Raw genomic sequence first — 13,881 nt, 5'->3', positions numbered from 1 at the left:
AAGTCTTTTATATTTATCACATCCCCACAAACATTGGATGAAAAGATACTAAGCATTTCAAACAAACAGGAATGTTGTCATTACATTTATTATGTGATGTTACATAAGAAGTTACGTAAGTCCATATCATCCTTTTACTTGAGTAAAGAATCTTTAGACATTTGTGCTTTCAGACTCCCACGAGCAGGTTGCGGTTTGAGGGCTCCTAGAAGGCTTAGCTCACACTCACAGCACTCAACCAACTAACTTGACCTTTTGTCACAAGCCGGATGGATAATTTCAGCGAAATAACTAATGGACTGCTCATGTCGGGAGCACGTCACTGCCCCAAGTGAAGGAGTTCAAGTGTCTCGGGTCTGTTCCGTGGAGTATTTCCTCTCTGAGACAGTTCCCCAAGCTCCAGCTGTCAGATAAACAGCTGGCTATTTTTATTTCCAAATGTTACATGTTCGGAGGAACGGGGGACAGTGTGAGGATGCTGTTGTGAGAAAGGTAGTGTTACCCTGTACAAGCCACATGTGTCCTTCTGCTTATACAGTGAATTTATTGTTTCTGAGTCAGATATGAATATAACGGTGAAATAATTGGCCAGCTTTTTTTTATTCCTAAATTGGTTTGAAATTCAACCTCAAAAAGTGTTTTTAAGTATCTGTGTGTATGGTCATCACATCACATGAGGAGCATCAACATGCTAATGTTGCGACCCATGAGTACTCGGTAGTCATTACTACATTATTACAGGAGTACTCATCACTCATGTGTGGGACCGCACTCATATTCAAACCTTCATCAACTACACACCTGTAAAGTTTCATGACTTTATCTTGCACAGTTGTGACACAGCCTTAATACCAGCTCTGCTGTAGTTCCCGCTACAGCAGGTGTCTCCAGGACCACGTTTTTTCCATGATGTCACAAACACACACACACACACACGCACACACACACACACACACACACACACACACACACACACACACACACACACACAGAGACTTGTAAGGTGAAAACATCTCCACAGTTGCGGCTGATAATGAAAAACAAGGAGATTACTGAACTAATCACCTCATCTTTCTTTTCATCTTGTCACACCTTTCCTCCACTCCTCTCTTCTTATTCTCCCTCGCACCTGATTCTGTTTTCTCCCCTTTTGTCTCCTGACTGTTCTCTGTTATCTTTGTCATTGTGTTTTCTTGCATTTCTCATTTGGCCCATGTATTTTGACTTTCTTTTTTTTTTTTAACTCAACTTGTTTTTTTTTTGTTTAAGTTCTTTTTTTATTTTATATTTATTTTTACCTCCAACATTTCATGTGTTCTCCCTTTCGTCCAGATCATCCAGGACCGTGTGGACTCCCATGTGTCCAGAAACCGGTTGTTGTGGAATTCCCTGCCTGGTGGTCTCTATGCATTCCCCCAGTACTCAACTGACCCTGCCCAGTTCCCTTTTTATTATGCCATACTGGGTAAGTACTGGTCTAATCAAATGAAGAGTTGTTTGAAATTTCTTTAGTCCAAAAATGATGCCTTCAAAAATCTTGAGGAAACATTTATAAAACATATACATGAAAAAAAGGTTTGATTTTATTGATAAACTCAACTATACATCTTTGCTCCCCCAAAAAAAGACATTTTCAGTGGATGGCTACTGTTTCAATCACAGTGTAGCTAGAGGTTTTAGCTCAGAGGTTTTCAAATGATTGTAGTTAGCCTGCTGATTTGGCTCATTTACCACCACATTCAGCAGTTGAAGCTGCACAAGTAGCGGTGACACACAGCTCATGGAGGCAGTTAAGGTATTTAAACCATTGGCACTGGATTTCCAGCATCAAAATTTGCACTGACTCTTAACTCAGTGGGAATTGAACACTGGGAACACTGGGGACATGATACACATATTATTACACATATTGTTAGATTCAGTGTGATGTGCACTTTCAAAAGATATCATTATTTATGTCCATTGTGAATTAACATCTATAAATCTGTTTAAATCATTGAGAAAAAACTCTTATAACCCTAGAATTTCCCTGGGAATGATCACATCTTATAGTTTTCCTGAGGATGAAAATGTTCGAGTCAATTTTTATTTGTATAGTGCTAATTCACAACATACGTTATCTCGAAGTTTTCCAAACAGAGCAGGTGTAGACCTTCTCTTTATAATATTTACAGAGACCCAACAATTCCCACCAAGAGCAAGCGCTAGGCGACAGTGGCAAGGAAAAACTTTTTTTTAAGAGGCAGAAACCTCGAGCAGAACCGGCTCAGGGTGGACGGCCATCTGCCTCGACCTCAATATGGTGAAAATTTACCAAAATATAAACACGTATTGGCTTAATAAATGGAGTTATGTAGCCCACAGCTAATTAATTGACTCCATGGCTACATTATCCAGCAATGCCTACAATTTATTCTAAACTTAGATCATGATAGATAGCCATAGATTTTGTCAGAGATTTTGAAAACTCCTCCTTTAGCCAAACCACATGGGAAAAAAAGGAAAAGAATGATTGTATGTTTTGAAGTGTCAATCCACAAAATTCCAAGTCAATATGTTGTGGGGTCTTCCCCCTTAGATTTTCAGTTGATTCAGTTCATTTTAATTAACAGACCCAAGTTTTTGTTCTATTTATTCAAAGGAAGTTGTTGCTTCTGCCGCCAGTTGCTCACCTGGACGCTGTCGCTGGACATTAGCTGCACCATTTTCTGCGTTCAACAGGATTTTTCTCAGAACATGTCAGAGACCGAAGATTGGTGCTGAGCAAACATAAAAGCACCAAGTGTGCAAGCTGACCTCACGATTTCGATTGCATCACTGGTTATGAACAGGGCCGTATTAAAAAAAGGTGCAGTAATGTATGTAAACACAAATATATGCGGTGTACGACTGCTGTAGGAGCAAACTTAATACTGCAGGCAGAGAGTGAAGGGAAAGTGGCCTGGTGTGTGTGTATATATATATACATTGGCGTGTGTAGATATGCATACAGACAAGAGTGATTCTCAATAGATTGAGGCTGTAACTCAGATCAATGTTTGTCTTTCTCTGAGGGATTGTGGACACAGGGGTTAGAAGGAAGAGAGAAGGGGAGTGACTGAGGAATAGAAGGAAAGATGGAGCAGTTTAGTTTATGCCACTGCAGTAAATCACTATTTTAGCTGCTGCCACCTCCAATGCTGCTCTCGGGGAATAACTTGTTGTCAGTGCTGTGTGTATGACGGTCTCACTCTGCTACCTTCCCATAACTTTTGATGGCAAAGCATTTGCAAGTTCTGCCTGGTAGTTTGAAAAAGTTTGACTTACTGCTCAGATGGAGTGGCCTCAGAAGCTGTAAGAAAATCCTGATTTGATGGCTCAAGTTTCAGTTTTACTTTAGTTTAGTGAGAAAGTTGTACTGCAGAGTTAAACAACAAACAGACCGGAGGCAAAATGTTGTCTGTCCCTGGATCAGTTTAGTTTACAATAGGCGTACGTTCAGCCAAGATCCACTGACAAAGATTTTTAAAACTAAAAATGAGATCTAAACAAACGTAGACACTTGTTGGCGATATAGTGTGTCAGCCTCAGGAGGTCCAAAAGTTCCACATCGCTTGAATGGGAGAGTGGTCTCAGACTTTTGGATCCCACTGTATCTGTGTCTGTGTTCACTTTCCAACATATTTCTTTTTGAGCATCTAGTTGGTTTGGCGCACACAGACACAGATGTTGGCAGCCCCTGCTAGCTAGCAGTCCAACAACCCTCATTTCCACTGGCTTTAAAACTGCACAGGTCCAGGACACGGCTGTACAGAGGCGAGTATGAAGAGTGGGGATCCACTGATTAAAAAGAGGAGAAAAACCAGTAAACATATGAGATATAATAATTCTCTCTCTTTCTAAATAATATATATTATTAGTGTATACACATTCTTTGTTACTACCTGTTAGATATTGTCTGGCGGAAAGATTTGAGTTGAAATGCAAGCATTGCTCAAAGGCAACAATAATCTTACTGGTGAGTAATAATACACAAAAATCCAGTGATAAAGTTACATTTTATAAACACATTAACAAAACATTTCGCATCTGGATTGTACAAGATTTAGTGTAGATTAACTATACCTGTCTTTGAAATGTGTCTCATGTTGAAACATTGAAATCTGATTTACATCAAAGTCTGTTGCAGCAGTCACAATGTCACTACTGTGTGCTGCACAAATGAAAATGTGTATCTTACTGAGAACAAGTAAGCTATTGCTTTTGGTAGCAATACTTTTTTTATGTTTTGATTCATTTCTAGCTCCATAGAAAATAATATGGAAAGCATAATCATAACCCTTTTTAAAGTCCAAAGACTTCATGCCATATTTTGAGCTAGGATCAGAATTCAAACTGAAAACATGTCACCACACTTTGAATTTCTTTAATGGTTTAAACGTGAGTTTCTCATCACAGTCTAAGTTTTATGCCTTTGTTTTTACTTGAATAGACTTACTTGAATAGACTTAGCCCATTGTGTGTTAAAGTGAAAAATCCCAGCTGATAGTGTACACTTATGTGTCACAAAACTTACCAGAGTTTACTGCTGCTATTTATCACTTTAACTCTAGGTGATAAACTCAGAATGTATTTCTTTTGGTTTAAAGTATTTTAAAAGGATCAGATAACTGCACCATTAGTGTAGGACTCTGTGAAGTAAGACCATTTGGTGAGCAGGTGCAAGCTCAGCCTTAAAACTTCATGACTCTCAGATCAAAGCCTCTGAAAAAATCTGGGCCCTGAATTGAGACAAAACTGTAGTCTGTCTCTCTCTGTCCCTCTCCATGTTGCTGAAACAGTCAGCTTGTTTATCTCTCAACATCTATGGTGCGGTGTTCCAAACCAGTGTCTCTCTCCATGGTGCTGAAGCATTCCAATCTAGTGTCTCTCTCCATAGTGCTGGTGTTCCAAACCAGTGTCTCTCTCCATGGTGCTGAAACATCAGACGCTTTCTAAGGCAATTCTCCGTCTGTGTTTATATAAATGTAGCTAAACACACATAATTCAATGCATTTCATACTGATAATTTTACATCCAGTACGCCATTTTTAAAAAAATTTAAACTGTAAGTATATGACATAGCCAAGGCCAAACCTGAATATTGTTTGCACTTGTTGAGCAATGCCAGCTACTATATGACCCCCTATGTTTAATTAGTGTGTTGTCTGTTACAAGCTACACACTCATTGTTGATATCGTCCATACTTGTTATTATATTGTTAATAGAAGGGTTGTACGGTTAGAGGTTTGATCCCCAGCTCTGACCCTTATTGAAGTGCGAAACACTGAACTGCAATTTGCTCCTGATGTGTGTGTGTATGCGTCACACACATACTGAACTGACCTGTGAAGTGACATTTGGCATTGTTTTCATGTGTAGTTTTTGTGAAATTCACAAAGAAAAACCTTTTCCCAGAGAAAATGATAGTGAAGGATTGGGAGGAAAGCTTTATGTTTAATGCATTTCCGCTAATTTGCTTTAGAACAGTAGATTCTTTGCTCTTGTTCTGACAGAATAATGTCTCTTCTTTACTGATCCACTGTGTGTCTACTACTTGAATTAGGAATCAGCAGGAATAACAGGAAACTGTCCACTCACTGTGCTGAAGCTTTTACTGACAAAACTAAAAAAAAAAAAAACACCACTTATCAGCCACTTATAGCACAATGCCATCCTGGCATTCCCTCCCAGGCAGTTTAAGACCTATTCACACCTTGATTCATGTGACTTTAACAGCTCAAGCATGACAGCCAGGTGGACTGATGATCCACATGTGACCTTAGACTACTCCCAAGGTGGGAACAGCGCCAATGAGGTTAAATGCAGATTAAATTCCCCACAGTCAACCTGAAGTTAAGGACCCCACAGGCAAAGTATCTTTAAGAATCTAAAGCAGGTCCATTTGCTTTTCACTTAGGACCGTCACAGTTGCATTGTGGGAAGTGTAGGACCCTGTTCGATCCTCATTAGAGTGAAGTACTTACACCTACACTTGTTCTAATTGGTACAACAATGCCTGCAGGAATTCCACTAATAAAAGAAGCCTGTGTAATTTAATAAAATTTAAAGTGGTAATGCTCTTTCCAAGAAAGCACCGTGGAAACAGAAGAGCTGAGCCCGTTTCTGTGACCCCCCACAAGGGCAGACCTTGTGCTTCCATAAATACGCTAAATCCACCTGAGATGGCTGGTCAGGGGGCCCAGTGTCAGAGAGATGGATAGAGCAACACTAAAGAGCACTCTGGCTCCACTTATCCATGAGGATGCTTATTCCCCTATTCCCATACCCACCCAACACTTGGCATACCATGTGCCTGCAACCCTGGCCTTCAGTTGTACTGGATGTTATGTGTGTTCCCACAATTGCCCCCTATGTTTCTGAAGCCCTTGTACTTTGCTGCTCAAACGGAGCATTTAATTGTTTTCAGTTAGATTTTCAATTCGATTTTTGCTTATTAGGAACATATGGACTGACTAAAGTTGGATTTGGGATATGCTTCCTAAATCAATGGCGTTACTTCATGGCGTGGGCAGTGTTCGGCACCACGCCCAGTAGCTGTCAGAGCCCATCACACGGTTTTGAGTCATAATCTTTTATATTTTTATTACCCTTATTGAAATTGTCGTAATTAAATGTTTTATTAAAAATAAATATTATTACTACCCACCACCATTTCATTTGGTTACTTTCTTCCCCAAAATTCCGAAATTCTGCTGGGAAATCCTAATCTGACCAATGAGCTTGCTCCCTGCCATTTGTTACGTCAGTTTCCTTCTAAAGCTTTTAGCAAGAAGCGAGATTTCTTCAGTTAATGGACGATTCAGTTAGCAGCATAATGTGGAACAAGAAAAAAAAAAAACAGCCGTCGGAAGAGGAAAGACAGGAGAGAACATGATGAGTTTCCTGCCGAGCTGAAGACATTAGATAACTTTTTACTCACCGTGCTTCGAGTTCATTGAACGCTAGCAATGTTTACGTGCAGCCGGAAGCTAACGTTAGCTTGATAGGCTACACTCTCAATAAAGACCAGCAAAGCCAGGAGTTTGGACTTGAGCATTGTTGTTAATGACTTTGCTGAATGCCAGGCCTGGCGAGTGAACTTCTAATGTGTGAGTACAGGTTTCTCTGTTTATGGAGCGGGATCAGGGACTTAAATCCGCAGCAACGTAATGGTTACCTGTTAGAAAATGCGCAGCTACTGTGATCTGTGTGTGTGATAACATGTGGCCGCTGTCATTGATGATGAAGTCTATAAATGCTAGTGATTCTGAGATCAGGTGCTGTCATCCAGGCTTTCATACCGTGTAGACATGTCATTGAGTTGTTGTTGCTTTTCTTGATGTCTATTTGTTCAGTTGCTGTGTAAGCTTTGTGTTGTTAGAGTTTGATTGCTGCTATGGTGGTTTGAGTCCAGGGCAGGCTGTTAGAGTAGAGTGGTCTAAAGGCTTCTAAGGAGCTCAAGTATATAATGTTGAAAGCACAGATAATTTATTAGACCTCATGGTTTTTAGAAATGATACATTACATTAAGATAAATTGATTTCAGATATTTTGGGGTGATTACAGGAGCCTACAAGGTCAGGTGACTTAGAGCCTCTCTCCGCCAGGTGTACAGAGTAGTTGGCACTACCGTAGTTTTCAAATTGACTCTCAGTCTCATTGGTTACTGTTAGAGAGAAGAGGTTCTCCCCACTCCATCTATGATGGAGCCTTCAGGCACATTATCTCACCATTAACATGCACCCTGCAACCTGATTATTGTGAGAAAACAGATTAATAGTCTAATTAAAGTGTTTACACAGTTCACAGTTACCAGATATCGCCCAGTATCCTCAGTTTACATGGTTTGTTTGATAATCACATTAATAATCGCTTTTCTTTTTGTCTGATCTTTTTGGATCTTTTCTTTCATCTAAATGCAACGATTGTGCGCTAATCACATTATTCCCATACTGATCATGAACAAAATGATATTTACAGTATCAAAACAAGGAATTTACGTCCCATTTTCCACAGTCAGAGCATCACTTTAATCTGATGGTAATCATACTATCAGCGTGCTTGTAAACACACTGAATGGTGCTGAATATGCCGTGTAACATTCACATTGTGTGCTCTTCATATCAGCTCTTTACATCCAAAGTTGCAATGTGAATAGATTCATTTATTATTGAATAGAAAATGTATTTATGAAATCCAGTTGTAGAAGCCAATGCTCCATAATATTGATACATTTGTTTGGCATATAGTGCCTCAGGGGGAAGCACTTACTCAGCTCTATTTATCCGCTGCACTGTATGCTGGGGATCATCTATCGAAGATAGTAATTTAAAGTTCGGTTCTGCTTCTTGACTTCTCTTTTTGCCCTGTTTTGTTTTCCTCGATAAAATGCAATGAAGTAACTAACAAGAGCTGGTTTATGTGTGAGGTTGTAGAAAATAGAATTACTCATTACAGGAATAAATCAGCATCATTCACTAAAAGAGACACTCAAAGGAAACCGTTCACTCTTGGATTAGGCATGTTTACTCATGTTCAGTCATGTGGACAGGGGGTATATGTGCTGTCAGAGAGATGGATGATGGGTACCACACAGAGCACTGTGTGTCCAGTTAACCGTGATGGAGCTTTATGGAGAGCTACATCTGCACAAATCTGTGTTAAGGAACCTAAATACACTTTACCCATGACAACTGTTTCTGTAATGTGTGCGTGCGTGTGTGTTTGTGTGTGTGTGTGTGTGTGTCTGTTCAGGTAAGAGCCCGTCGCAGCAGTTCACAGCTGTGATCCATACGGTAACTCCTCTGCAGTCCCAGATCTCCCCTGTGGTGAAGCTCATCATCGCTGTAGCCAAGTCCAAGTTCTGTGCACAGGTGGGAAGTGTGTCCAGACTTTTACTGTGAACAAAGGAAAATCATGAAAAATAGTATGAAGAAATATTACCAGTTAAACACGAAACAAAGTATAAACGATTTCTTCTTCTTCTTCTCCTTTTTATGCTTCTCATTCTCCCATTCATCCGCTTCCTCATTTTTCCTTCCTCTTCGTCCTTTTTCTTTTCTTTTTTTTCATCGTAATGAAACAATTTGAACCTTCAGGTAATGAAATTTGAGGATGAGGGTACAGCCATTTTTCTCACACAACAAATAATGTTAGAAAAGAAAAGTGATTTTTTTCAATCTTGTAACAGTGGGTGGCCCCTATACTCTGCAATATATGGAAATAGCCATTATCTACAATACTAGTTATGGAGCCCTAATAAACTGTACATACACCAGATTTCAGGGGAAAATATACATAGTAAACTAATTAATTTAATGGGTTCTTTCCATCCATCCACCAAGTTCACTGTGAATCAGTTCAGTCCCTTTTGCTGACAAATAAACAGAAACGGGTGAAAACATAACTCCTTGTTCCTCATACAGCGTAGAGCTTCATTATGAAATTAGTGTAATGAAGACTTCCTATAAATACTTTATGAATGGAATATATGAATTGAACTGAACTGATTGATGCATCACTCAGCTGTTCACACACAACCCCGGCTGTCCTGAATGTGCTTCTTAGAGATGAAAAACGCATCCAGAGACAGAGTCAACAGTGTGTTTATACTCTGTCGGAGATATTGGGTGTTTCAGAAACTGCTGCAGAAACTTTTATATATCAGTGTGGATACTTGTATAATATTTGCTGACTTCCTGTGCTTCTCCCACACAGATTGTGGTTTTATGGAACTGCGACAAGCCTTTACCTCCGAGGAACAAGTGGCCCTCCACCAGTGTGCCTCTCACTGTCGTTGAAGGACAGGCCAAGGTAATAGCTGCTGGCTGTTTGTGTCCCTTGTGTATTAAAAGATACTTTGTTGCTTATTAGTGAAGGCATTTATCTCCCCTTCATAATAAAGTCTTGCTCAAAGGTACTTTGGCAACAGCTCTGTGTCAGAAATGAAAATGGCTTCTAGCTGTTTTCTAGAAGACACAAGATGCTTAGAGGAAGACAGAACATGTAACATGTAACATGTAGATCCTTCAAGAGAAGGGTGGGTGTTGTCATCTAGCACTAAGATTAAATACTGGGAATTGACATTCTGGTTATTTGCTGGAACTTCTGGCCAAAATGTGCTTCCACTCTACTTTCATAGATACAGTGCAGTCCAACTTTAAATTCATGTTAGTGCAGTGAACTGGATGAACTTTTCAGCTGCACTGTTTTTTTTTTTTCCTGTTATATTTCATGCTAAAATGGCCGCTCAGCTGTACTGCGAGCACAGTACAAAATCCGTAAATACAAACTATGCAGACAGTTCAACAAACGGCTTAATCAAACCTCCATCCCAACATAACATCAGATTAGCTCCATGACGATGGTATTATGTCTGAGAGGTCAATTCATTATGTCTGATATACCCACTCAGACATAATACTAGGAAGAGGATATACTGAAAAGGATCATATGATTATATTATTATGACTGACATTTCGTTTCTGTTTTTTCTACCTGAAAGACAGTGAGTTTATTAAGATAAAAATTATCCATATAATCTTAAAATTAAAATGAATAAATATAAAATGAGAAAATACAAGAAAGATAATTTGATGATTAATTATCTGCAGTTCTGTTTTTAAAATCAAACGTCCGAGAAGACTGGGTAAAGAGTAATACATTCTCAGGAAAAAATCATTTTAAAATCAAGTGAAAACCTTGAACTATTTTCAACAAGACAAGGAAAAGACTCCAGTATAGTTCACAATTACCCCTGGAACATAATGTATATACAGTAAATTGTGTGTATTATTGGTTATGTATTCGCTTTTATGCTTGATGATAAACCTTATAAACTACAATCAAAAATAGTAAGTACTGAAAAACTGATCTGGTACAGATACGTTGCACATGGCAACGAGCTGTATCTGCACTGAAGTCGTCGTCCAAGATTGTCTCTTAGCCATGTAGAAAAAAAGTGTGACAGCACGCAGACAGTAGTCACAAGTTAACCTTAGGAGAAATCTGAAAATCGTACACTGTAAAACCTCAACGTCCCCCAGAGTAACTGGCTCATCTCAAGCTAAAATGATCCTGTAATGTGCAGTTAGGCTGAGGGAGCAACTCTGCACCGTTCAGAGCTTCACTTCATGATAAATGATTCAGCAAATTAAGCAAATAACCCTGAGAATGCCAGATGTTCTGAGCTGCGTAAGTTGTAATTATATCATAACCCAAAGAAAAACAAGAGTGAACTCATCAAGACTGAAATGCATCAGGTTTAACTTTTCAAAGTGTCAATGAAACTTTAAGGCTTTTATTTGCTTTGCATTCTTGCGCGTTTGCTCCAGACAATTCTGCACAGGTGGCACTGTTGTCCGCTCGCAAGTATCTTGATTCAGGTTTTTGGAAGCTTGTCATGAATCACATTGCTAACCCTTTGCTAACATAATGATAGTGAATAATTTGAACCAAAATTTCTCCCACAAGGTTAGGATATTAGTTAAACTAATAAAATATTTTGAGATTCAAACAATTATGAGTTTTTTTTTTTTTTTTTAGCTTAAAAACTCACGCTACATATTTCAGAATCAGTTGTATCTGCTGCAAACTGTACTGACTTTTTAAAAGCCGAGGTGTATTCTAAAGGCCCTGATTACCTTGACAGGTGTTTTCAATTATTTTTGGCTGATTTAACCCTTCATCAGGTGTGTGTGTGTGTGTGTGTGTGTGTGTAGGTGTGTGTTAGACTCAGATCTACCCGACTGTGTGCCTCTGCCTGAGCAGAGGTAAAATCATTTCAAACATGTGAAAACACCTGCGTGGGAGGCCAGAGCTTCTAAAATATGGAGGTAGAACGGTGACGTTAAATTTTGAAAACAAATCCCGAGCTGAAAAAGGGAAACACTGGCATTGAAACAGTTGTATTGGAAAAACTTGTATTGGCACTGAAATAAATATCGACACTGAAAAAGGTTCCACTGAAAAATAATACCCATTTTTTCAGTGTCAATCTCTCTTTTTTTTTTTTTTTTTGCTGTCACTTTTTCAGTGTCACATACTAGCACATCTATCGTCTACCCTGCATTATTTCATTTTTTGGGGGGGGGGGGGGGTGTGCAACCATCTGCTTACTATGACAAGTCAAAATATCAGCAGTGAGACAGGCCTTCACTGTTTGATTCTCAACAGATCTGTGTTGTTTTACAGGCACAAACACAATCCATTCATTAGTTCAGCTCACCTTAATATGCGTCACGCTGGGTTACCTCTTTGGGCCTCATCCAGTTTATGTGAGTTTCTTTTATTGTTTTCGAACAGTTCTCATTTAAGTCCGACTATGTAAGAAGGAATGTGTCTCTGGTGGAACTGTTAACAACCCAAACTCATCTGAAAAGTGACTAGGAGCCACAAGAGCGCAGCTTTTTTGAAAAGGTTTGAAACTACCTTTATTTGTATTAAGGAGTAAAAAGTAAAACATTTCTCTGTGAAATGTGGTGGAGTGCAGATTGGAGCAGAGATTTGCAGTACTCAAGTACATGTAGCTCAGGACTGTATTAACTTGAATAAATTAGTTGTGAATGAACAAATCATTTTGCAAGTTCGGTACATATATGAAAGGAAAACCATACGTTGCAGTGACCTATACTCTGCTTTTATATGTTACCAAACCAGAGTCAATAATGTACCAGAGTCAGACAGACTCGATGCTTGAGTCATGCTGCCTGTGGACTTTGGAGAGACTCGCTGCCGCAGTTTAACTTTAAATGCCTGTTGGCGTTAGCTAATAAAAGTTTTGCAGTTTGATTTAAATACTTTTTTTATTGTCTCCAGGTTTTATCTACTATGATAGTCGGGAGATTTTTGTTTATTAACTGTGAAAGCACACACAGTGTCACAGCTATTATCACAGTACGTTAAGTACAAACACAGGTTAAAACTTGTGAAAACACCTGAGCGTCGAATATATGGAGAAAGAACAATGTTCTTGTTTTGAAAACAAAACAACTTTAATCTAGCCTGGTCCTATGTGAAAAAATAGACTTACCTGTTGTTTGACAGTTCCAGGTAGGTATGCTGTTCTGTATGCGCTCTTTGCATGTAAATCATACTATGTGAGAAGTTTATGGGGGAAATGTGTCTTTGGTGGAAGTGCTAACAACTCAAACACATCTGTATCATAGCTATTATCACAGTAAATTAGGTAAAAACACAGGTTATCAAAGCAAATTAGCCTGGTAACTGCTATAGAGAGACAAATCTGCTGGAGCAGAGAAGGGAGTGGATGATAAAGTGTTGGACAGTGTATTGGATAATGTCCCTTCCTGTGTTTATTAAATAGCAATGCAGTGCTGGTTCCAGTTCAGATAGACTCTTGATGGTGAGATTGAAGCGACATGAATTTTTTATTGTTTGTTATTAAGAGTCAAGCTACGAGTGTGACTTTGCTGGGATTGTTCTGATTTGTAGTATTAAAGAGTAATATTCTGTCTTCCCAGGCGCACACACACGAACCCACACTTTTGGGTGATATTTCATAAAAGGGGGGAGGGGGTTGTCTCATGTAATTTGACTCATTTTTACACCAATTTAAACATTACAGCTTCATCCTAAAAGTACACTTGATCACTTACTCGCTCACTGGCAACCTCTCTATCTTTCATCTCTCTCTGTCTAACCATGATCCTTTGCGGTCTAATTGCTTCTGTTTGTTTTCATGTAAATGTTTCCCCCTTGAAATACAAGAACAATGTTTCCATTGGTGACAATAATCCACATCTCAGAGGTAATATGCATGTGTGTATGTGTGTGTCTGGTGCGTGTCAGTACCCAGCGGCGCCCATGGTTGTATAATTAGTCATGTGGTATATTGTCGT

General features: G+C 39.1%; 1 protein-coding gene across 1 annotated transcript in view; it reads left to right on the top strand.

Moving 5' to 3' along the window:
- The window catches only part of LOC111237872 (exostosin-1-like), a 265,691-nt gene that overhangs the window by 229,179 nt on the left and 22,631 nt on the right, over positions 1 to 13,881 (top strand). The window contains exons 6-8 of the mRNA XM_022767169.1: positions 1,333 to 1,465; positions 8,777 to 8,895; positions 9,740 to 9,835. Of these exons, the coding sequence (XP_022622890.1) occupies positions 1,333 to 1,465; positions 8,777 to 8,895; positions 9,740 to 9,835 (348 nt within the window). The remainder of the gene's footprint in view (positions 1 to 1,332; positions 1,466 to 8,776; positions 8,896 to 9,739; positions 9,836 to 13,881) is intronic.

Source organism: Seriola dumerili, unplaced genomic scaffold, assembly GCF_002260705.1.
Source record: "Seriola dumerili isolate Sdu_G_001 unplaced genomic scaffold, Sdu_1.0 BDQW01000025.1, whole genome shotgun sequence".
Classification (NCBI taxonomy): domain Eukaryota; kingdom Metazoa; phylum Chordata; class Actinopteri; order Carangiformes; family Carangidae; genus Seriola; species Seriola dumerili.
This window is presented reverse-complemented; position numbering and strand designations above follow the sequence as displayed.